We start from the raw sequence: 24542 nt of genomic DNA, 5'->3' as shown, positions 1-24542 counted from the left end.
TTTTTATATGAAGTTGACTATGTATCAACCAATTTAATTTAATAGTTCAATACTATATAATTTAAGAAAGAGAATGGTAAATCTTATATTACTGAAGAAAATAACAATTTAACATGATAAATTAGATTTTCAATAGGCGGAATTATTTGTTTTGGACATTTTGTGCTCCCAATCGCTTTTTTATTTTTTTTTTCATTAATATTTTAATCTCATTATGATATTTTTTGGATTTTATATTGTCACATGAAAGAAAAATCAATAGGAATAAAATCCTGCGGCTTCGAGCATGATAAGCTTATTTAAGTGAAAACCTACTTCATCCCTGCATCTGAATTTCAAAATAGAAATAGCGACTACATGATGCAGAGAGTATAACTCTTTTTTTCAATCTTTTCAGTCATCTTTATCCAAACTGGGTTTAATATTGAAGCCTTAAACCCGCTAGAAATAAAACAAAGATACGCACTTTCTGGGAAAATAACTGCTTCATATCATTAATCTCAGAATGAACCATGCAATAAGTTTGAGCCGTTATTAAGCTCGGCATATTTAAATCAGCTATTCTAAGATATATAGATATAGATACATAATATATATAATTGAGCGTTACACATTAATCATCTGACATGTCACGTAATGATGTCAGATATGCAGCATCCATGGTGGGATGAGTGAGTTGCCAGTTGGCACTGTTTGAGCTTCACCCATTTCCTCCATCGTTGCTCTTCCTTGCAATGGCCCACTGCACCATTTTCACACTTCAATCAATCAACTTAGCTAATATAACTATGCATTACTTTTTTTTAGCAATCTTTTATTGACATTAGGACCATAAGATATCATTAAACTAGCTTATGGTCTGTATATTGAGAGAAAAAAATAAGAGATGTTAAATATTTCTCATAGAGCTATAGTTATTTTCCTCTTTGATAAGTACTTATAAATCAAATTCACTCAACATAGAGAAATAAGATTGATACCTGAGAGTTAAAGAAGGAACAAGTCTTTGTGGTGGTAATAGCTGTGGAGAAGCTAAGTTGAGATTGGTTGAATTTTGGCCAAGAGTTTCTGGTACACTATGTGGAAGTTCAGTCAATGTCTTCCCTTTCTCTTTCATCTGTTCATAAATTCCATTAAAATGAAAACTTTTTCTTTATCCTTTAGCCTTCATTGAATATATATATATAGAAGATTTAGATTGAAATGTTAATACTTCTACCTTTGCTAGCTTGCTGTTTTGCTCTTGTAATGTTCTTGCCTGTCATGTCATATTCACAACAAAACAAATATTTATCTTTACAAATTCCACATGTTTTTATGTATAAGCAAAGAATTCTTCTTAAATATATATTCAATGATCCTAGCTACAGATTACTTCACAAGCCATGCATGAAATCCAGACAACATTCGATGTCACCATCAATTCACAACAGACATCTTACCCTTTTATGCAGCTCTGAGATAGATTGATTCATAACTTGATTCTGCAAAATTCAAATTGATCTGTCAGATGAAGAACATATAAAAGAAAAAGAAAAAGAAAGCCACATTTACTTAAATTTTTCTCTTTTTGTTGCTTCTATCTTTTCGTGTATATTGTAAATCAAGAAGAAGCAGTATTCACCTTTCTTGTTCGGATGCGCTTCAGAGATGTGTCAAGCTGCTGCTCCAAACTCTGAAGCTCTTTCAAACTCAAGGGATCCAGCCCATTTCCCAAGAAATTCCTATATTCAAGATTATATAAACTATATATCATTCTTTCCACATAAGTGACATTTATGAAAGTTATACGATATTATAGGTCTAGTTTTTTTATTTAATGATCTTTGTAATGTAAATTACTTTCAAACGTACCTTACGTTCCTCTCCAAGACTTCAACTTTTGCAGTGAGCTTGATATATTCGAAAGACCAATTGCCCTACAATAAAATGATCTTCGGTTACTACTGATGTGACTTACGTCGAAAAGAAGATAGTCATATTCACTATCATGCATTGTGTATAAAAAGCATATTAAACACAAGTGAAAGAGATTTTCTTGTGTTTTTTTATCAGATAATGTCAATTATCATTAACTACTACGTTAGTTTTTAGTACTGAGATGTTTCCAATGCATGGCCAACTTTTTCTTTCTTTCTTTCAAGACAACTTTGTTATAGTAAGAAGATTTGTGTCAGTTCTCATTGTAAAAGTAGTATTCCTAATCAGTGTTTTTAACTTCTAAAAACATTTATGAGCAATTATCTGTCGAAAGAAATTATAGGGCATTGCTTATATAAATATTATTTATATGAGCAAAGTTGTTTAATATATTATTCTTTTTAAATAAAGAAAATAATAAAAAATAATACTTTAATTTGTAATATCTGATATCAACCGTATTATTTATAAAATAAAGTTAACCACTCCCCTTATCAAAATTGGCATTAGAGTGAAATTTTTTTGTAAAGTGTTGAAACATATATTTTATTATAAGACAAAAAAGTAAACTTAAGAAAAAAAAACTCATTTAACAATTAATTCCCATGCAATAATTAAAAACAAGACTTAATAACTTTTTTTTCTCATAGTTATCATATAATATATTCCGTATAGATAGAAATCATATATATATATATATATATATATATATATATATATATATATATATATGGAAGATGATGAAGAACCTGCGAGTCATTGTTGGTTCCAGTGAGTGCTGTATGAGTATATCTCTCGTAACGTTCCAAGACATCTTCCATGCTGTTACATGAGTCAAAATAAATAAAAAATACAAAAAAAAACTATAAAAAAATACAAAAAAGGTAATAATTTTTTTGGTTTGAAATACTCTAAATATTTCAGAAATTATACACATTCAACACGTCAAGTTGGAATGCAATTCAGAAAAATAGTTAATCAATCTATGTTTTGATTTTTTTTTTCCAATAACCAAATATTTTTGCACAATCTATTTCATCCTCTTTTCCAAACTCACTAAACTCACTTTATATTTCTTAAACTAAACCGCCTTATGACTCCTACTTGTTTAAGTTTTATGTTTAATTTGATCTTTTAAATTTGTATAGTTTTTTCATTTTTAATTCATTTATTTTTCCTCTATCTTCTATTCACTTACACAAATAAAGGCAACCAATTTGTTAATTATAAAGGTTGGAAATTCCCATGTGAATGTTGGAACTGATTGCATAGTTTAGCTAATTGGGCCTCAACTGGGAGACAACTACAAGCTGGTTTGGACATAAACACATTTTTTCTCATAAATTTTAGCTCATACACATTGAAAGGAGACAGATAAAACCACGAGTATTGATGTTAAAGATTTTGTTTATATAGAAATTTTATTGATTTGTTAAAACAAAAATGGAAAAAAACGATAAAATAAAGTGCCATAAGATATATATATATATATATGTAATAGATCGATACACAAGAAATTATAGAAATTTATAAAAGAACATGTATTGATAACATTCTTTATCTAACTTAAATAGATTTACAGCATAATTACATTTTTATTCTAGTATTACCCATAATAAATACTCTTACTAATTTAAGTTCTTTTATTGCTAGTCACAGCCTAATAAGGTGAGAATAAATATTGTTGAACAATGATTGGTGTATTTATAAACTGCAAATCAGTTAGGTAGAAAACAATCCTTAGGATTATTCACAAAAATATGTAATGCTCAATGTACTTATTCTAAAGATTAAATGTAGAATTAGAAAGAATGAAACAAAGAAAAGTGTAAGAACATTCTAGTAAAAAGAATTCACTCAATAAGTAATTTATTATTTTTCTTAATATGTATATAAAAGAAAATCTTAAAGAGTAGACAAAATAACACAAAGTGAGTAGCATTTAGCACATTTTCAGACATAAAAGGGTGACATTGACCTATGAGCACACGAAGATTCTCATAGTATTTGCTAAACTTTAATTTGAGTTTCCACCTATAGAGAACTTCTGATTGTCAGACTGCACGGAAAACAATGCATATGCATAGCATATATTGTTTCATGTTCACCAACTAGTCCTGTTTATAGTTCGGTCTATTCGCTGTAGCTACCAACCTCTAAAGATCCTAAACATTAGCTTCATTGCAATTTTTTTTTAAATTAAACTTAGATATTTCTACACAAAACAAACTAATCCCTAATTGAGATAGTTATATGTAATTCTATTATAAAAACTAATTAATGCTAAAACTAGAAATAAAAACTAATCCTTATATTTATCAATGGTCTTCAGTTATTACCTCTTTAGATGGTGGATTACAGAATCAATGATTTACATATATTCATTGTCAAGGGCACTCCTTATTTTGTATATGCTGCTTAAATTTGTGTTTGGTTTGAATTCTTTCAACACCACTTGCTTTGTCATGTATTTTTGGAACAACATTGTCATATCTACAGACAACAATGTTGATATATTGTGTGTGTACGACAGGTCAATTACATAATCAAGGTTTTTTTAGTACTCTCAAATTCCAAATCTACTGTCGTGTTGGCCATAGCCATTAAACTACGGTTTGAAGTTTCTTAAGGAAACAAACACGATTGATTCTAATCCTAGCAAGATGTGGATTCCAGTGCTTACTCCCAAGTAAGGGGAAGACATGGAGTGTTTCAAGATAAAATCTTAAAGAGGTGTAACAACAACTATTCTCATCAACTATTTAATTTTTTTTTAATTTTAAATATATTATAAATAAAACTATCATATAATAATTATTCATAAATTACTAAAACCGACTAGGGTTAAAGATTAAAATATGATTTCTTCTAATCTGACAGTCAAATATACTTACCTTCTATTAGATTAAAAGAAAATGAAAAAGAAAATATTAATAAGTAACTTTACTCATAAAAATAATTTAATCTCTCCTCTCTATGGTGAAAATCACAAAGCCTAAGTTTAACATATTTACATCTATATGTAAAGTCGAGCTTGTATGATTTAGCAAACATAAGAAATTTAATGAGAAAAATTCCAAATGAATCACGAATAAACAACTCATATATATACACCACAGAAGCAATACATACAGAGATATTTTTCATCTTTTTACTGTGGAAATATCTAGTGCATAGTAGGTTGTATTTAATAATGAGAAAATAGTAAACTGTTCGGGAAAATATTTTAGTGTATTTATAGAAAGTCGAAATGATTAGACATGGAAGAGATAACGCAATAAACCTTTATTAGAATGTCCTACCTCCAATAATTAAAATAAGCGCATTTAAGACAATTTGTGCAAATTGTATTACTTTAGATTAATCTAATATATGCATTTACAGTAATGCAATATATTATACAACCACAAAAGCTTGCATAACCATTTTCATCAATGTTTTCTTTTCGGGATTAGAGAGGTAGGGTACAGCAATCTGTTGTTTTCTGTTTTTGTTGCATTGTATTCAAAGGATGAAATAAATAGCATAGTTTTATATGTCTTACCTATAGAAAAAAAGAACCTAAGACTTTAAATTCCCTACAGAGTAATTATTGAACTATATCGGTGTAGCATTCATTGCATCTCTCTTCTCACTATATATCTTCCAAACATAACTACAGCAATGTATGCATATGTATATATCCTCGACTATTTTTCTGTATTTCCATAACTTCTTTGTCATATTGTTTATACATATCAAATTATATTTTCCACCACCATCATGATGACCCTAAACCCTAGTTCATCATATCTATAACATACAACAGAAACAGATTTTACAACTTTAAAAGTATTCATGAACGCATCCATAGCTTATGGGAAATAAAAATTTATTCAATCATATCACAATATTTATGCATATATGATCAGTTGTTTTGAAACGTGTTCTTCCTATACAAACAAGAGATTCTAATGGTGATTCATCACAATCTGACAGACACATTTTATTTCATTCCGTCGAACCTATTTTTATTTACAAATTATATCAATATAAGACTGTAATGTAAAAATGGTATTTTTTTTCTTATTTATAACATGCTTTCCGAAAATCATTTACTTTTATATAAACTCCTTAGTAATAATAGAACAATAGATTGATTATTTCTTCTTTCTAAAGTACTCTTCATTGGTAAAAGAAAAAACTTCTCTCTCTCTGATTTGAAAATACAAATACTTTATAAATTATTATTTCCAAATAATTTCACTAATTTTTTAAAGGATATGAATTAGTTAAAAGAATGTAGGAATGGATGAAGTATTAATTATTTGTATTAAATGGTTTGGTAAAACTATATTTGTGTTTTTAAAACATTGAGTGTAGTTTTGTCAAAACAGAAAAGCTTCTGGTTTGGTTATGCTTTTGCCTTTTATAACGAAACCAGAAGTCCAGTCTTCAGAAGCTTTTTCAGTTAGTATGTAACTACTTTTGCCAAATCCTAAAACAAAAGATACCATTTGCGTCACCTATTGGATTATAAACAGTAACTGGTTAAAGCGTCAGCTGTTGGATCATAAATAGTCACTGCTTATTAGAGATTTGTTCAGACTATGGTTTGCACACTTTTCAATACATTCAAACTGTGTTTTCGTATACTTTTACTTCATCGTTTTTGTTAGACACTGCATCTACAAAAATTGTTTCTCGGTGGTACTTTTGAACCAAACTCCGTTAAGGTTACCACAAATATAAACTAACATGCACTGTGTCGTGACTTCTCATTGCCCGGTGGATCAAAGAAGACAAGTTACTAGGATCTTGTATGGCAGACACTCCCTTCCAAGGTGACACAAAGCTCAAGGGTGATATATTAATTACTTTTAGGTATAGGTTTTATCACATAATTTGACTTGATATTTATAGTATACACATATTCATACATATACCTATAAATAACAAAGAATCCACACGCTGACGCAGACATATAAAACTCTTGTATGCCTATGAGTGCTTTACATATATTCTATAAAAACATTTAAAGAATGCTTTAAGAAAGCAATAAAGAAACTTCCATTACGAGTTCATCATTTATATATATTTGTGTGTGAGTGTGTAAATAGCGAAATATATGACAGATTGAAACTAAAATTCGAAACAGAAAAGAAAACCTTGGCGTTGAATGAATACAACTATTGTATTGGTCGAAACTTGTTTAGCAGTGTACTATAAATAAGGTCAAACAGAAAGAGAAAGATAAACAACCAAAATCAGATGGAACAAGGAGACAAAGAAAAGACGCGTGAAAAATTAGAAGTTGTGATACATGTTTGGGAAACGAGGATGAAAGAAAAATAAAAAAGTTGGATGGAGAACAAGGAAAAGAACAAAGAAAGGAGATGTAAAATCGGAAAGGAACAGGAAGAAAAAAGAAAGTGAGAAGTGATGAATGAGTGTAGGAAGGGACCTGCGTTCGGAGGAATACTCAAAAAGCTTGCCTTTGGTAGAGAACATAATCAGAGCGACTTGAGCATCACAGAGCACAGAGATTTCGTTGGCTTTCTTGAGAAGTCCCGTTCTCCGTTTGGAAAAGGTGACTTGCTGGCTTGTTTTGTTCTCGATCCGTTTGAGCTGAACCCTACCCCTTCCCATCTGAGTAGTATGGTAATTCTACGAAAGAACAGTAAGAATTATTAGCTGAAAAAGGAGAAACAGAAGAGAATGGGTATATATAGAGAGAGAAACAGTTGAGTTGGTTTGTATAAAGAAGGAAACCCTAGGAGTGTGTTAGAGAGTGAGAGTGGTATTTCACCTGAAGAAACGGATGGTGAGAAAGAGAAAGAGAAAGAAGAAAAGAAATGGAGGGATGTCTAATAATAGAATAGCATGAGCATGGGCATTGATTTTATTAAGTGATTGGGAAAAATAAGGAGGAAGGAGAAAAAAAAAGAGAGGGAATAGAATAAAATTGGGAAAGGAATGGAAGTGAGGTACGATGCGTTGTCGAGTTCTGATTGGAGGAAGGGTTGAGGTACGATGCGTTGTCGAGATGGAATTGAAGAGGAGTGAAGTGTCGTGTTGACAGGGCTTTAACGTTGGGAGACAGACCGTACGAGGATGTGGGTCCCATGGATAAGGGAGCTACCGGAATGGGGTTTGCTGTGTTCTGTTTGTGGCACTCAGCCTTCGCTTCTCATTGGTTGACGGCGCCTCCTTCCCTTCACACTTCTCCTTGTGTTGTGTTCACTCTCTACTACACCTTTTTTTTTTTCTTCTTTTCATTCTTTCACTACTTACTTGAACAAATCAACACAATAATATTAAAAGGCATAGCTTCGTCTACTCTACTCTAATTAATTAACTAACACCATTTTCTTTTCTTTTTTAAATACTTATTTAATTAAGGCAAGCTAATTTTTATTTTTCAAACTAAACTTTTTAATTCGAACTTCCTCTACTTCCTCTGAGAATGAGAAAGATAGTTTGTTTTCATGAACCGAATGGCCTTAATAAAGGGAGCAATTCAAAAACCTTATGAAAAGAAATGTTAAATTTTTAAATTTTAAAACAGTGTCTTGTATGAGACAGATGCAGGAAATCAATCCATAAAAGGACAAATTTTAAGAGAAAATAAAATGGGTTAAAAGAAGTATATAAAAAAAATTAAGAAAATAAGAATTTGGAGTAATTATAGAAGGGAGTTTTACTATCATAAGACTTGTTATCTTATTAGAAAAAATAGTGATAATTTCTCAATCCCCTTGTAAATTCATCCTGAATAACCGTTGGAGTCAATGAGTTAGATTTTTTTTTTTCAAAATCATAATGATTGTTTAGTATATTTAGGTGTTCACGATGAAACAATAATTAGATACCTTTGAGCATTTAATACTTATATGAAGAAGATAGCGAAACTTTAAGGACAAATTTGTTTGTAGAAATAAAATATTATGAGGTACTTGATTGTTTTATCCTACTTTACCGGGAATAAAGTTTTTCAGGAGATGAAAATAACCTTTTTAAGAGGACAAGGATGCTGCTGTCATATTCTGATATAAATTTGTAAGAACTTCGGTCGATTCAATATTTGGTCTGGGTTCAATCATGTCAATTCGGGTTTATTTTTATCAAAATCGACCTAGAAGGATAAAATTTTAGATATTCACTGGTAAAATATTATCTATTATGATTAAGTCTTTATATATTTATTTTTCACACCATTTCAGAAAATCTATTATCAAAGAAATATGTTACATGCATATAAGTTTATATTCATTTCTTGTTTTATTATATGTGAAACTCTCTTTGTATCTTAACAATCTCTTTTCAAACAAAAAGACTATGATTCTCTACCTCTCCTATAATGAAAGTCTTTTCTTATTCGAATATACTACAGATCCATGATCATGTCACTGAGCATTTTTTGCTCTCTACCTCCTATGATTCATTTGGCTATCTGTCATCGGCCACCGACTACCTGTCTCACCTTATCATGGAGGGACGTACTCGTCTGAGTCCGGTCACTAGACCTAAATCATTGGCTCTGATACCAATTGTAGGGAGAACGCACACATAGATCTCTGATAAGATTTGGCTTAAATGCATCTTAAATTTGAATTTTCAAAACCTAAACAATATTCGATTTAAATCCAATTAAAGGAAATTAATTTGAAAAAGTATAGATTTAAATTTAGGATACATTTAAATTGAATTTACAACAATGCAAATTTAAATTATTATAAATTAAATTTCAAAATTTTAATATATTGTGAATACAATACATTTTATATAATCATTCCTATTTTCACCATTTTATATCAAAACTCTTGTTAAGAAAAAGACGTACAAACTTGCTAATATTTAACATTGAAGATATATAGGTGTCTTACTTATTATTTTGAAGGTGAAATTGAACTCATCCTTAAAGAAAGTGTACGAGTTGGCAATGGAAGTGGAGTAAAAGGCTATATAGTATGACCACCATAAAAGATATAGAGGTAATAGTTACTTTGTCTCTATATTCATGTGAAACCAAGAAGACATGGAAAAAATATCTACGCTTTGTTTACTTGAATGGATTTGGAAGATAGTAATTGAGGGGATTTGAGAGGATTTGAAGATAAATTTTTTTATTATTTATTTGAGTGGATTTGGAGATAAGTGAGTATGGATTTGAAATTAAAGTTTGTGAGAATTAGTGTAGAATTTGATTGATACGACAGATCAAACAAATTTACTTCTAAATTCACTCTCACTTACTTCCAAATCTACTCAAATAAACAACAAAAAAATTTATTTTCAAATCCTCTTAAATCTCCTCGATTACTTTTTTCTAAATTCATTTAAGTGAATAAAGTCCTAATGAGTTAAAAATAAGTTTAGAAAGTAATTATCTAATAGACTCGTGGTGTTTATAAACAAAATATCTAATTGTCTAATAGAGCAGCACTAATTATCTAATTCTCAAATATTTATTTGAAAATATCAAAGGCAGTGATGACAGCTTGGGAGATTCAAATTTAACATTGTGTTGATCTATCCACCAATCGTAACAAGTAATGAATTATGATTATTCATAAAAAAATTAGTCCTTTTATAAAAAAAAAATTGACAAAAACATTTAAAACTAAGAACATTGTTTATTAAAAGTGATCTTTAGTAAATATAAAACGTGATTTAATGTTAGAGTTATTAATGAAACATTTACATCAACATTTAGTTTATAAGAAATATCATGACAATATAATGAAGTATCTTTTAAATACAAGACTTATTTATTTAAAAACTATAATAAGAAGATGTGAATAATTTATTTTTATTTTTTTTTTTGTAATAAATAATTTGTCGTTGCATTAAAAATGTTCATAATATTTCCAGTGATATTACTTTTGAAAGGTTGGAATAATAGTAGAAAGAGGTGTATATATATATATATATATATATATATATATATATATATATAAATTATTTTATAGGTATGGATATCCATAACTATCTATATTTATATGTTTTTTCATTTTTCATTTTCTTAATTAAAATTATATCTTTTTAACTACTATTTAAAATATAAATTCAAAATCATTTTTTTTTATCTTAATCTATAGTCAAAATATAAATTTAAATAAGATTGTTCTAATTTAAAACGGTAAATCTAATTAAAAAGACATAAATAAAATAAAAGTATACATGTTTTTGTAAAACCCTAGAAAATGGTACATTTAGAAGTGATGGTAGTATAAAAATAGTGAGACTTGATTACTTTAATATTAAACGATTTTATTATAAATAATTTTGTTATAAACGAGTTTTATTATTTTAAAACGTACCATCTAGAAACTACTTTTATAGAGTTTTTTACCTTCTCTCTAAGAGTTCTAACTCCTAAGTCATCTCTTTAACGATCAGGAGGTACCTAATTAATAGACCACGACAATAAGATCTACGTTTCTAACTAATCAGTTTCTTCAATAGAGCAAATAAGTTTCGACTCCTTTTTTCCTTTTCGTTCCTAAATTTGTTTTAGAGGAATATTGTACTGTTGCATGTGTAATCATGCATCTCCTACATGTTCTTGATTCATCTAGAATTCTAAGAACTATGTCCTTTTCCAATTTGGTGTTTCTTAGGTTCATTTAGGTATTCCTTGCGGTTCAAGTAATCAGTGAAGCATTTTGAGAAGTTTGGCAGTTGGTTTAGAGGTAAGGGAAGCTAGATAATTGTTTTTAATTGAAGTATGTGGTGTGAGTTTGATGGTATATGAGGATTAAACTGTTTAGCTAGAAAATGTTGTTTTTGTGTTAGTAATAATTTAATTAAATGGGTGAAATTCACGCTTTGTATGTTGATGGATGTTGTAAACATGTGGAATCTGTTGTGTGTATGTTTATGATGTTGATGAAGTGAATTGTGCTAATAATTGAACTGTTAAAGGAAAAAGGGTAATCTTGGTTGTTGGTTATTTAGTTTAAAATAAGGTCTAAGGTAGTGAAATGGTGAGAAATGGTTGATGAATTGATTGGATGAAGTTAGGATTGGTTAGGAACTAGTTTGGGACATGTTCAACACTTTAAAATGGTAGAAATTTGAATTAGGAGTGTGCGGTTATGAATGTGTAGAATTCTACTTGGTTTAAAACTCAATTTGAGGAAGTGAACTAATGAAAACTTGAATTACGAGTTTTGTGCTCAAATGGTCAGTGTAGATAGTCTTAGTAAGTCATTTGAGACTTGTTAGAGTCCCTAAGTTGTTTGAAATTGTCCACAAGTGGTATAATTCAATTTGAGTCTCTGAGTTGAGTTTTTGTGAGTTTTGGGTTGAGATTTTGTAGTCATTTGTTAAAAAATGAGTTTAGAAAGGTTTAGAGACTCTTGATTGAGTATAATTGATGGTATAATACAATCTAGAAGTGTTAGAAGTTGGGAAAGATGCATAAAAATGGTTAGGAGTGGTTGAGATGCGCAAATTCTGCAATTTTGGTGCTGTAGAATTCTGCAATCTTGTTCATCCTCAATGTCAATCATCTTCATATTCAACCTTCATTCTTCTTCATCTCCAACTTCCAAACATTGTTACCATTCCAGTGCATCAACATCATATCCAAATATAAAAAAGATAATAACTTCATTGTCATGGATTATTTGAAATAAAAGGTGATGACATTTGATCAAAAGGCTGAGGGTAAGAACGACATTTCTTAATGAATCAGTTCAAATATGAACATTTTAGCGAGATACCAAAAAAGTATTAATCTCACAAATCATCTCAAATTCTTCCTCGCTAATCCCTCAAAGTGAACACGAATAATCTCCCAATTTATTCCTTTATAATTCTCGTAAACAGTAAATCCTCTCATGTGAACACAGTCTTAAGTACTATATGTAATAATTTTTTATTAAAAAATAAAATTTTAAAACAATTAAAAACGTCATATATTCAAAACAAACAAATATTTTATTAAAGAAAAAACATAATATTTAGATTCCTAATTACACATTTAATTTTCTTTAGAAATATTAGTTAGATTTTGTAATTCAGCAGCTTCTTTATGTGTAACTTTTTTCTTATTATAATATGTTTAGAGGGAAAGACAAGAAATTATTTGTACCTTTTTCACGAGTTAACGTAACATTTTTCTCATAGTTATATTTTAATTTTTTTAATCATGATACTTCTTGTCACGTGTGTTCTTTTCATATAATTTAAGTACATAATTTCGCGTTTTTGTGTAGTAGTAAATGATTAGGTTTTATTTGCATAGAAGTGAATTACTATAAAATTAATATTATAAACTTTCAAGGTAAAGTGAATTAGAAATTGATTTCTTTAATGTTTAGATATGAATTTATTTCTTTTTGCAAAGTTTTGTATTCATACGCATCTGTTTTTTATTTATAGCCATTTGTTAGTTATAGTTTTTTAACCAACTTAGTGTAACTATTTTTTAAATTTACTAAAATATAAACTTTTTAAAAAATTACAGTTATAGATAAATTATATTAAAATTAATGTAAATTTTTTTTTAACAGACACAATTTTAATTCAGTTTTAATAAAAATCATGTCACGACTTCTGCTTAAGTATTACATTAAGTTAAATTTTGTTTAAATTAACAATTTTTTGTTTTTTAATCATTATCCTAAGTGTTTTTTTTAGGACTGGCTTAATCCTTAATCGCTTGTTTTATTTTCTTTGAAAGAGCAAATCATGTTACCTATTTTAGAAATAAATTAAGATAGATACTTATTTTTTGTGGTAGAAATATTCCTTAATTAGTTTTGTTATGCAATTGAGTGAGCAATGAAAGAAAGCAAAAATGATCTCTCTCTTCCTTTATTAATTACCTCTGAAACTGTAATGGAAGAAGCAATTGCAGTGCCATGATTGTGAATTTGTCATCATGCCTACGTCTTTTCACTTGGACAATGCCTTCTGTGTAATAAATAAACTATTCCTAGTCAACTTATATATATATATATATATATGGACTATTTTCTTTCATCTTAAATATATAAAAGAAAAGAAACCAATTTATATCAACTTAAAGATTTGGTGATATTAATTTTAATTTTAAAATATTAATTCATTTTATTTTATTTACATATAATTAAATTTTAAGACTATAATAAATTTAGGTACTTTTATTTTATGTGTGTTAAAAGAAATTTTCTAAATTTTTGTATTTTTTAATTGAGATACATAAAATAAAAAATCATAAAATTTGTTATTTTTAATAGAATTTATTATAAAACTATTTTAAAATTTTTATAACTTTTAATTGAGTATCTATCATCAATTAAAATAATGTTCGTTTAATTTTGAAATATAAGAGAAAATATTATAAATTTAGACAATAAGAAAAATAAACTTATAAAATCTTAATTATATTAATAAAAAAATAATTATTTTATTGTATAAATTAAGTCTAACATACTTAATATTTTTCATGATCATACAAGCCTTAGAAACCTTAATTCTTTAGAGGTAAATTCTAAATTCTTAATTGAAAATTTTAATTTCTTAACTATTTTAATGTAAGATTTGCATTAAAAAAATATATCTATAATGATCAATAATCTATGTTTAGAACCAAAATTCTTGATTGTTCTATTTATGTCTAGGTTCTAAAATATTTTTCAATAATTAGATACCATCAAATAGCTTACATATTTCATCATGCATATGAACAATAAAGATAAAATACAAAGTATAATGAAAGAGATTATATTACACAGAAAAAGTCACAAAGAATATAGGTACATATTACATCTAACTCCAATGAAATGACATATTAATGATTCCTCACACCTATGAAACAAAAGGATATCAAAATGGTGGAATGGATGAAGAAACATGAAGCTTTTGAGCCCTGAAAGTGTCAATGCTCATGTGTTGGCCTCTGGTGCGTTCGTGCAACAAAAAACTCTTTATTTTTATCTAACTCTTGACATTTTTACGATTCCTAAAATGTGTTTTCTCATTGGGTGAGCATGACCTCTCGTTAGACGAGAGATTGCTTTGGTTTCATGTTTCATTACTCCTTTTCGCTGAGTGTGGTAGTATCACTACTAGAGGAGTAGACAATATTCTCATTAAACGAGTGAGTGATTGGGCGAGAAAGTCCTGACAGGCAACACTATACTCTTCTCCAATATTTCATTTCCCTTCAAAATAATCTAAAAAAGATAATTACTTCTATTTTAGAAGATATATATATATATATATATATATATATATATATATATATATATATATATATATATATTATCATCTTTGTATGAAAATAACACAAAACACATAATACAGAAAAAAATAAGAGTTCTAACAAACATGAATAATACGTAATTATCACACTTATCACTCACTTAATAAATGAGTAATGCGAGCAAATTTTTCAAAAATTTGTCCAATAAACTCATATCCATCCAACAACAATATTACTTTGCTAACTGAATTATAAAAAGAATGTCTTTTTTCTCTTACTTAGCTACCCAACTCTTAGGAGTCAAATTTGCTTGTCGTGCCCAACAAAAAATGACTCACTCATCGAGAAAAAAATCTATAACTCTTAGGAAAGAGAAATTGATATAAGTGTAGTCTATTGGTTTTATTTGAACACATTTACTTTTTTTTTGTATAAAAAAGATATAATTTAATGTAAAACACACTAAAAAAAGTTCAATCAACCACACCTATACATAGTAAATCAATTTAACTTAATTATACACCAACATTAGTTCTATAACAATATGAATAACTACTTCATAGTTGAATATTTCATTTATTTATCACAATCTAATTATCATAATTATAAATTAGTAGGAATATAATTTTTAGTAGTTTCCTTACCTCAAAGGTAAAAAGTTTCATATAACTCAAGAAATTAAACTCTTAATAAAATCATTTTTATCAATTGTCCTATTAAACTTAATGACAATAATTTCACTAAAGTAAGAAAGGAATGAAACTGTAAAGTAATGAAAACTTACTTTATTTGGATTTCTTATTAAAAAAAATTATCCTAAACTACTCATTGATTGCAAGTTGCAATAAGATTTTAAAACAAATAAAGTATGGCTAAGAGAAAATAGAGAGAGAAGAGAGGAGATATTTTCTTGACTTGGATAAAAAGAAAGATGAGATATTTTCTTAATTGATGAGGAATATATCTCACGTAATATTAACCTTTTCTAGAGTAATATAAGTGATGAAAAAGATAGTAATATAATCTTACTAGAATTTAAAAAAAACGACAATGCAATCTGTTAAAAGAAAGAAAAAAAAGCATATTCACTATAATTTAAATTGGAAATTCATTAGTGAGATATAGGACGACAATTATTTAATATGTATAAGTAAGAAAAGAAACAAAAAGTCTCAAATCCATGGTGAATAACCTAATCCGGACCCATTTCCCCAGGCTAATTAAAAATAGAAGCAAGTTGATTGTATTGAGTTAAGATTGTGGATATGTACATAAACAGGCATAAACTTATAAATATGCTATATGCTAGTTATGACAACAAAGGATGTGCCCTTGTGGTCCACCAACATAAAACCTCATTTTCATATTATTTAGTACAATTAAAAGACTAAATTCTTATGTGGTCCATCTTTCTTTCATTCTTTATTTCTTTAAACAATGCTCTTATTACTTTTCCTTTTTCTATTAAGAGAAAGAAATTAGGGATCTAAGATATAGGCTTCATATACACTCATTATCATCGCCTCATAGACCCCTAACAATACTTTCTTTTATGGTCAAGCCATTCTCACCATAAATTTATACCAAGATATTTCTAGAAAAATAAATAAATAATTACTATCTTTTTTTATTACTTACTATATTGAATCAATTAATAATTGATTTATACATATGAGGTCTCTATTATCGTATGTGTGGAAACCTACACAAGTAAAATAGGAGTTCTGATTACATCCAGAGAAACTGCAATAATATAATACACTTGAGATTAATCTAACTATGATCATAATGCTGCACCATACAGAATTTAATAGTAACCAATAATTGCTTCTGAATTAATAGTAATCCCCTCTTTGGGCCAAAGTAAAAGTAGAACCTACTCTCCATTTTTTTTTTCTGGTCTGTTAGGATTATTGGGGCTGTTCTGTTTTTATAAAAAATATTTGTTTTCTTATTAGACACCCAAAACTTCTTAGTGCACCTCCCTATTTTCAGAATGACTATTTTACCTTTTATGAAAGTGTGACTTCTAGATTACCTAGATTTTCAGACTGCATTGCGTGGCTTGCATTCTACAACAAGCTTTCCAAAACGGATATAATAACTTCCAGAACTAATTTTGCAGAATAAACTTTTTGAAATGCAATCTTAAACAGGTTTTTATCCGCATTGCGTTTTCAATATAAATAAAATAATGAAATTAAAAACTTCAAATAACTTGAGATTTGATTTAAAAATAAAAAGTAAACGATAAGTATCTTTATTTATAATCTGCTTTCACATGAATATATAATCGCTTTAATATTTATAAAGATAATATGAAAAGTAGTTAATTCGAAATCGAGAAGAAAGAAATGTTAGCGTAACAAGAACAATTTAAGTAATGAAGAAGTTTTTAAAAGCCCTAAAAACCTTCTCAACAGGTAAGCCATGAGTCTCAACTAGAAAGGATGAAAACAATTAAGAAAACCATGCCACTGTTTCAAATTAAGGAAAAATTACTATACAAGGATATCTGAATTGAAGAAATAAAAAACTGGCATTGAATTTTTCTTTATACAATGAAAGATTGAAAAGAGGATTCAGAGCTTCAGGAGATTTTTTAATCCTCATCTACTGATATAATGGAAGCGTTATGAACAGAAAACTGAGCTCACATGAAGACAAGGTTAACATGTGATGCAATAGAAGAAAATTATAAGATGAAGTTCAGATTTCTAATAATAAGAAAAGGATCCTTCAAAAGTTACTCAAATGTTATAAATATCACATGTCTATGAGAAATGGTTCAAAAGTTTGAACAAAAGTCACAGCTGTTTCTTATACCAAAATAAGAATAATAGATGCATTTGGCTTTGCCCTTTGGTGGGGTGTTTTGCTTTTATGTCTCCAACTGAATACTGATCAGCCTAAATAGCTCAAAGCATCCACCCTGGAATAAAGCCACTCACTTGTTGAGCTGGAGTTGTTGCAGTTATCTGATCTGAAGCGACAACATTGTACCTGTAATCAGGACTGAACAAAAGGGACACATTACAATGTAGTTCAGATAACAGTACTGTTCAAATAAACATTTTTTAATCACTTATGTTACCCAATCTGCAAGGTGGGATTGCATTCCAGTGGCTGGAAGAAGCCCTGAGACTGAGAATTCTGTGGACCACCATATTGCATACTTTGATCACCAGCTTCCCATGATTGCCTGTAGTGATTTCTTGAGTTGATTTCTTCCAGCTGCCAACAAGTAGGTAGTCATCAATCATGTCCACCAGAAGTGGACCTTAATGTGAATTTATGTTACAAAACCAATCTTTCTAGGATGTAGAAGAACATTGTGGATAATGGTACACTATTACCTTCATTGTCAAGGATCTGTTTGCTTCTACCAACATCTGCTCCTGCAACAAAAACAATAGCAATACCTTCAAATTATTACCATCCATAGAGTTGCTTTATTCCTTTGATAAGGTCAAACAAGGTACCTTGTTTTGAAGATCAGCCAACTGATCCAGCATGAATTGTGTCTGCGATTTGATGTTTCAGCAGTGCCAGGTAACAAACAAGAGTCACAATATTAAGCTTTTCTTATGGAAATTTCACACGAGGATAGAACTAGAAGTACACAATAAATCATATATACAGAGAGACACACACACAGTATCTATAAGTTTCTTATTATAAAAAGAAGAATGTGTCACTGACGACTTCTTGACATCTAAAAATGTCCAAAATCTTTAATGAATCGATTCTATTGCATTGATTTTCACTTTTCTATAATGCAATTCCATTTTAAGAATGTTTGGAAGTACCGATTCAGCATAATCTTTTTAGTTAATGAAGAATTCATGGCACATCATGTCATTTATATGACTTTAGCATATACAGTGAATGATGCACTGGCCATGGTATCAGAAAAAAATGTCTGAGAAAAATACTCACGAAAAGGTGTTAAATCAAGCGGAGGAACGTTAAGCTTCTGCAACTACTGATACAAAACTACGTTAATGGGTTTAGGACCAACTCAAGTAAAATTCTTTGTAAACATTCTACGGGAGAAAGAAAAATAAAGCAAACTTGTACGTAATACAAAACTGGCCTAGATGATTTTCACTTCATGTATAATCTCATTTTAGTGTTAATTTTTATAAAAGATGACTTTCACTTCATGAGCAATGTAGTTTATAATTTTCTGTTTTACTTTTCTGATTTTCATATCTTTTTATGAAAAACTAACATATGCTTAAATTATCCATCATTACCTTGGTGGACCTCACTTGCTTTAGAGAAGAATCCAATTGCCGTTCAAGCTGCTCAAGTTCTTTGGTATTCAGTGGACCCAAGTCTTCCCCTAGAAGGTTTCTGCAGTATCAGAGAGGTAAATGCATTGGTCAAAGTAATTGACTCTTGTCATTGTGATATGCAAACTAATCTCGAACAAACATGATAAAAATATTTCATGACTAAATGTTCACAAGAAATTTTATTCACATCTTAGCTCGGAAAGTTAGTATTATTTTAACATGAATCATTTCATTACATATCTTCTAAATACTATCCTGTTAAATTCACCTTTGGGTTCTTTGAAGTGATTCAAATCTTGCTTTCAGCTTCAAGTATTCACGGTAGCTGCTCTGCTACAAATGAAAAATAATAAGAATTAGAAGATGTCACAGTAACAGAAAAACTATATACATATATGTATGCATCTATTGTACGTTATATATTTAGATATATATTACAGTTTCCCATAATTATTTAAATTGTATGCCAATAAACAGCTAAAGCAGTTCCTATACCTCGAGCTCTTTAGCAGGTTTGCTAACTTCCACCGCTCCATAACTGCATTTCTGGTACCTTTCAAGTGTTTTGAGCATGCTGATTTGAAGTTGGACAAGGAAAAAAAAAGCATTTAATTTGATGATGATGGCTTGGATAACCATACATAAACCACTATTACTAAAAGGATGTCAATTAATCAACATTATATATCTTGTGTTTTGCCTCTTTATTATTTGTCCTTGTGTATCTTGAAAGTAAGATTTGAAGTAGATGGATTTTGTGAACACAAATCTTTCAAACCAGAAGCTGACTACAAAAATACTGACCAGGTTTTAGAGAATGCTGCATACAGTGGAAAAAATAGTTAGCAGCATTTGCATTTATATAAGCTAACCAAACTGTAGTACATGATATACACAGTTAATAGTAGGGCATGCGAATTGTTAAATATATTAGGCCACAGAAAGCAGAATTGATGAATTGAAGCTTTTAATCAGTGCTAGAAATAGTAGAGCAAAGCAAAGACCAGAAAGAAAAACAAACATCATAGGTTGGAAACATTGAATTATCTGTCTCTGAAGAACACGTAACTAACAGTCTTGTTTTGTTTTGTTTTAAATGCAAGTTAACTCAGAAAATATCTTAACAAATTCCACTCAGGTACTCAGGTGGTACAATAAATTTAAATAAAATCCATTTTTTGAACAAATCAAGTTTTCTGAACTAGTAAATTTAATATAGTTTGCAAGAGCTACTATATGTATATATATTGGTCTTAGACCTGAATATTCGTAAACAAAGTATGTAATATTACACCACAAAAGTTTGTAGGTTAAGTTTAAAGTTTACATATTTGCGTTCTTCTTCATTTAGTATCTTGAGTATTATTATTTTTTAAATAAAAATTGAGAAAAACTAAAAGAAGTCAAAATGGCTAAACATAAATAAGTGGGAAGAATAAAGCTTGTTCAAGATTATTTATTTTAATATCTTTAACACAAGCTTTTTCACCGAAAATCTTATTCTTAAGTATGAATCTAAGTTTATATAAGTTAAAAATAGTTTAACATATTTTTCGTGGAATTTAATGAAACATGTTACCAACATTCTACAAGTCTAAAATATAAGTTCTTCATGTAAGTGTTAAAAATCTGGACAATATACAACATCTCTTGTTGGATTTGGTACATTGGACTAGAAGATCTTTGGGAGTGAAAAAAGATGATATGCCAATTGTGCATGAGTAAAAGTTCGTTTATCCACTACTTCAAATTAGTTTGTGAATTCTCATCTAAATGTCCAGATATATAGTAGTAAACTTGGAGCCTAAGTGTTTAACACTTAGGTAGACATTTAGATAAACACAAAGACATGTGTGCATGAAGTTGTAGCAATAGTCACACAAAATTTAGCCCTAGATAATCACTACTTTTCTAGATACATTGGATCCACAGTAAACCAGCTATCCCTTCGTGATTTTTCGTTCAATCTGAGTTCTGTTCATTCTCAACTTATATCTATGCACATTCTACATGCTAATGTATAAACATCTCAAGCTTTTAGTTAGTATTTGTATATATTTAATATTCTTGTTAACACATTATACCTAAAGCAATAAATGTCTTAATAACTGTACTAAGCACTGTTCTGTTGTTAGGACGACTTATGTGTCTACATCAATCATTGGTAGATTCATAAGAAATCATATTTCCAAGAAAGAAACTCATTCCAAAATGTAACAGAAGAAGTAAGCAGAATGTCTCCCCAAATATTTTTTTTCGTACCAAATAAACAGAGAATCACATTTTGTTTTATTATGTGAAAGAATAAGATGAGAGAAACACAGGAAAGATAGATGAAATTTTCAATTTCATGTTTACCTCTTATATTTCCTTTTTACCATATTGAGGGTCTTCCCAGACAAAGATATTTGAGTTCGGACTTAATATATTTTCATCTCTAAATATTTCAAAATTTTAAAAATTCAGTCTTTAATTAAAATTTTGGACTGGAAGACAATTAAAAAAAATTAAAGGACAAAAATTTAGAAATGGATCAAACAGTTTTTAACCAAAAAGTTAAAAAAATTATGAAACTAAAAAGTATAAAATCTTTTACAATAAGTAAAATGAACCCACTTGCATAGTTATACATGTATTTCGAGGTATTATATATCCTATTTGTTTATTCGTCATTTCATTTTTCAACTTAGATGTTAACTCAATGTTTAGGTCTGAATTCGAGGAATTAGAAAGCATAAGGACTAAGATACATAAAAAAGTATTACATAAGTGTGCTCATGAGACTAAACTAAAATAATAATAAAATAAATGGGGAAAAATTAAAAAATAGAAATATGACTTTTGCATGGAAGTACAAAAAAAAAAATGACATGATAACCAACAATTTTTCATACACTCATATATAATTATCTTTACATTATCACTCCTCCTCAAAGTAGGAAAGCTGATACAGTTGATTTTTTTTCCAAACGAAACAGATATTAATTTCAAGAATAGAAATGTAATTCACTTTTTTTGTGAAAATTAAACCACTGCATGATAATGGCTTCATAGGAATACCGGTTTAGTTGAAGTAGTTACACAGAACATGTCATGACGCTACTTATAACCATAACCGGTCTGCAACTCACCTAGCTAGCAACGAAAATTACTTAGTTAAGGAGAAAACTGAAGTAAATATTGTGTCAATAAACAGAAAGATCTCGATCTCATTTCTGAGAAAAAGGCACACTTGAAGGAAAAAAGTTAACACTGAATTTGACAAAAATAAAACCTAGTAAACCATCATACAATGTACACAAAATATTAGATATTCACCAGATCATGTGCCATATTACTAGATCTGATAAATCTACCATCCCTTACAACAAAAATCAGATTAAAACTGGACTATGATTTCTCCACCTTACAGTAACATAGACGAAGCCTTGTGATGTAAAAGCCAGAAAATGACATAATAATAAAATTTGATGGTCCTTAATTATGGAAGTAGAGAAAAAGAAAATGGAAAGAAAGACAGAAAGGAAAATAGAGAAAGATATAGAAAAGTAGAGAAGGAAGTAGATCTCAGAAGTGAGAGAGAAAAAGGTGTGATTTGAGCATTTGAGAAATAGGAAAAGAAAGAATTACACATACATACTGCATACCTAGTGCTGCTGCAGAACTCATAAAGCTTGCCACGGTTGGAGAAGATGATGAGGGCAACCTCAGCATCACAGAGAACAGATAGCTCATAGGCTTTCTTGAGAAGGCCATTTCTCCTCTTTGCAAAGGTGACTTGCCTGTTTATCTTGTTCTCTATCCTCTTCAACTCCACTCTTCCCCTCCCCATATCCTTATTATTCTCCAACCTCACTCCTTCTACTTGTAAATTTTTTCCTTTTTTTCACTCAATTTTTCTATTTTAGTACAACACCTATCCCTTTCTCCACTTTTCTTGTTTTTTCTTCTCTTTCCTCTTCCTCCTCTCGTGCCCCTGCTGATCCCTCTTTCTTCGCTCAGTTGCAAGTGCAACCAAATTTGTGAAAAGGAAGAGAAACTTTAACACTTTCAACTTCAAACTTGGAACCCTAGAAAGAGAGAGAAGGGAAAGTGTTGTGTGAGTTTTGTGTTCTCTTCTCTTCTTGTATTTCTATATATCTATCTGTACTCTTCAACTTGCCTTTTTTTATCCTCAGGATTTTCCACCTCCACCAGAAAATTTTAGTGCAGCTTAGGGTTCGACTTCTTTCTACTTTCATGTAACTTTCTCTTTCCCATGATTTTCCATGTTAACGTATTTCTGGAAAACAAATACATCCCCCAGACGCACCCCACGCGCGTCTCACCCACTCAACACTTCTTCCCAACACTGGCGCGTCGTGACAGCTGTCTTATGTGTTGATGTTACTTACAAATATGATAATTTAATAATATAATATATTCATTCGATAACATTTTTCACATTACATTACTTTAGTTTCTCCAACCTACCTCTCCTCGTCACTGATAATTTATCGTATTTGGAATGAAAATCTGTGTCATTTTCCACTGTCTTAGCAAGACTATCAGAACGTCGTCACATACCTTAAAATGGATTCCACACGTGTCACCTTTTCACTGGCTCATTTTCACTGTACTATCATGCATAATTTCAAGCTTTGCACTTCGCTTTACTCGTTAATGGCAGAATCTTTGAAAAATATAACAGATCAGTGGCTGCTATACTGATAATTAAACAGATGTGAAAAATTCAATACAAACATATATGATGTATTTACGTAGTTGGTTGAAATTTGAAAGTGACCACTGAGATATTTTTCTGTCCGTTATTAATTAGGATGGCAATAGGTACATCCTCGAAGGTTACTACAGTGTCCTGTGTTCTGTAAAAAAATAAAAACTCACAAATTACAATAAAAAAAATATAGACACCTTTAATTAATGAGGTAGTAAATTAATTAATTATCTGGATATAGTTTATTAATTATTATAATTTAAGTTGATAATTATGTTACATATGATTAGATAATTTTCGTGGATATATATCCATTCAGTTTATTTATAATTGTCAATATCCTAAGTATTTATTAGTTGCTTTCATTGAAAATGAAAGCCATTGTTATCTTGTATTAGCACCATGAAAAATAAGATGTGATATTAAA

The 24542-nt window shown here is 29.2% G+C and overlaps 2 protein-coding genes across 3 annotated transcripts; both read right to left on the bottom strand.

Annotated features, from left to right (window-relative positions):
• Nucleotides 1-472: 472 nt before the first annotated feature.
• On the bottom strand, nucleotides 473-7821 carry LOC124841556 (agamous-like MADS-box protein FUL-L). The gene is made up of 9 exons (XM_047317847.2): nucleotides 7709-7821; nucleotides 7364-7566; nucleotides 2670-2742; nucleotides 1855-1919; nucleotides 1625-1724; nucleotides 1443-1484; nucleotides 1220-1258; nucleotides 981-1117; nucleotides 473-742 (listed from the first exon to the last, which is right to left on the bottom strand). Exons 2-9 carry the CDS (start codon nucleotides 7546-7548, stop codon nucleotides 643-645), a joined length of 741 nt encoding a protein of 246 aa, XP_047173803.2. The 5' UTR covers nucleotides 7549-7566; nucleotides 7709-7821; the 3' UTR covers nucleotides 473-642.
• Nucleotides 7822-17832: 10011 nt separating this feature from the next.
• Nucleotides 17833-23543, bottom strand: LOC124841560 (agamous-like MADS-box protein MADS2). Of its 2 annotated transcripts, none has more exons than XM_047317851.2 (8): nucleotides 23046-23543; nucleotides 19894-19972; nucleotides 19667-19731; nucleotides 19357-19456; nucleotides 18580-18621; nucleotides 18454-18495; nucleotides 18192-18331; nucleotides 17833-18112 (listed from the first exon to the last, which is right to left on the bottom strand). In XM_047317851.2, exons 1-8 carry the CDS (start codon nucleotides 23228-23230, stop codon nucleotides 18016-18018), a joined length of 750 nt encoding a protein of 249 aa, XP_047173807.2. In that variant the 5' UTR covers nucleotides 23231-23543; the 3' UTR covers nucleotides 17833-18015. The 2 variants fall into 2 exon arrangements, with proteins under 2 accessions (XP_047173807.2, XP_047173808.2); XM_047317852.2 differs by having other exon boundaries at nucleotides 19667-19728; nucleotides 23046-23540.
• Nucleotides 23544-24542: the final 999 nt, after the last annotated feature.

Source organism: Vigna umbellata, chromosome 4, assembly GCF_029865625.1.
Source record: "Vigna umbellata cultivar VRB3 chromosome 4, Vumbellata_1.0, whole genome shotgun sequence".
In the NCBI taxonomy this organism is placed as follows: Eukaryota; Viridiplantae; Streptophyta; class Magnoliopsida; order Fabales; family Fabaceae; genus Vigna; species Vigna umbellata.
This window is presented reverse-complemented; position numbering and strand designations above follow the sequence as displayed.

What these genes read in the sequence shown, in the direction of transcription:
- LOC124841556 (XM_047317847.2), bottom strand. Translation starts at nt 7,548, where the DNA reads ATGGGAAGGGGTAGGGTTCAGCTCAAACGGATCGAGAACAAAACAAGC. An exon ending in GAGTATTCCTCCGAACGCAG is followed by an intron (nt 2,743 to 7,363) that starts GTCCCTTCCTAC and finishes CTCATGTAACAG; the next exon opens with CATGGAAGATGTCTTGGAAC. An exon ending in AAAACAGCAAGCTAGCAAAG is followed by an intron (nt 1,118 to 1,219) that starts GTAGAAGTATTA and finishes ATTTATGAACAG; the next exon opens with ATGAAAGAGAAAGGGAAGAC.
- LOC124841560 (XM_047317851.2), bottom strand. Translation starts at nt 23,230, where the DNA reads ATGGGGAGGGGAAGAGTGGAGTTGAAGAGGATAGAGAACAAGATAAAC. An exon ending in TCACTTCAAAGAACCCAAAG is followed by an intron (nt 19,457 to 19,666) that starts GTGAATTTAACA and finishes CTGATACTGCAG; the next exon opens with AAACCTTCTAGGGGAAGACT. An exon ending in TGGCTGATCTTCAAAACAAG is followed by an intron (nt 18,496 to 18,579) that starts GTACCTTGTTTG and finishes TTTTTGTTGCAG; the next exon opens with GAGCAGATGTTGGTAGAAGC.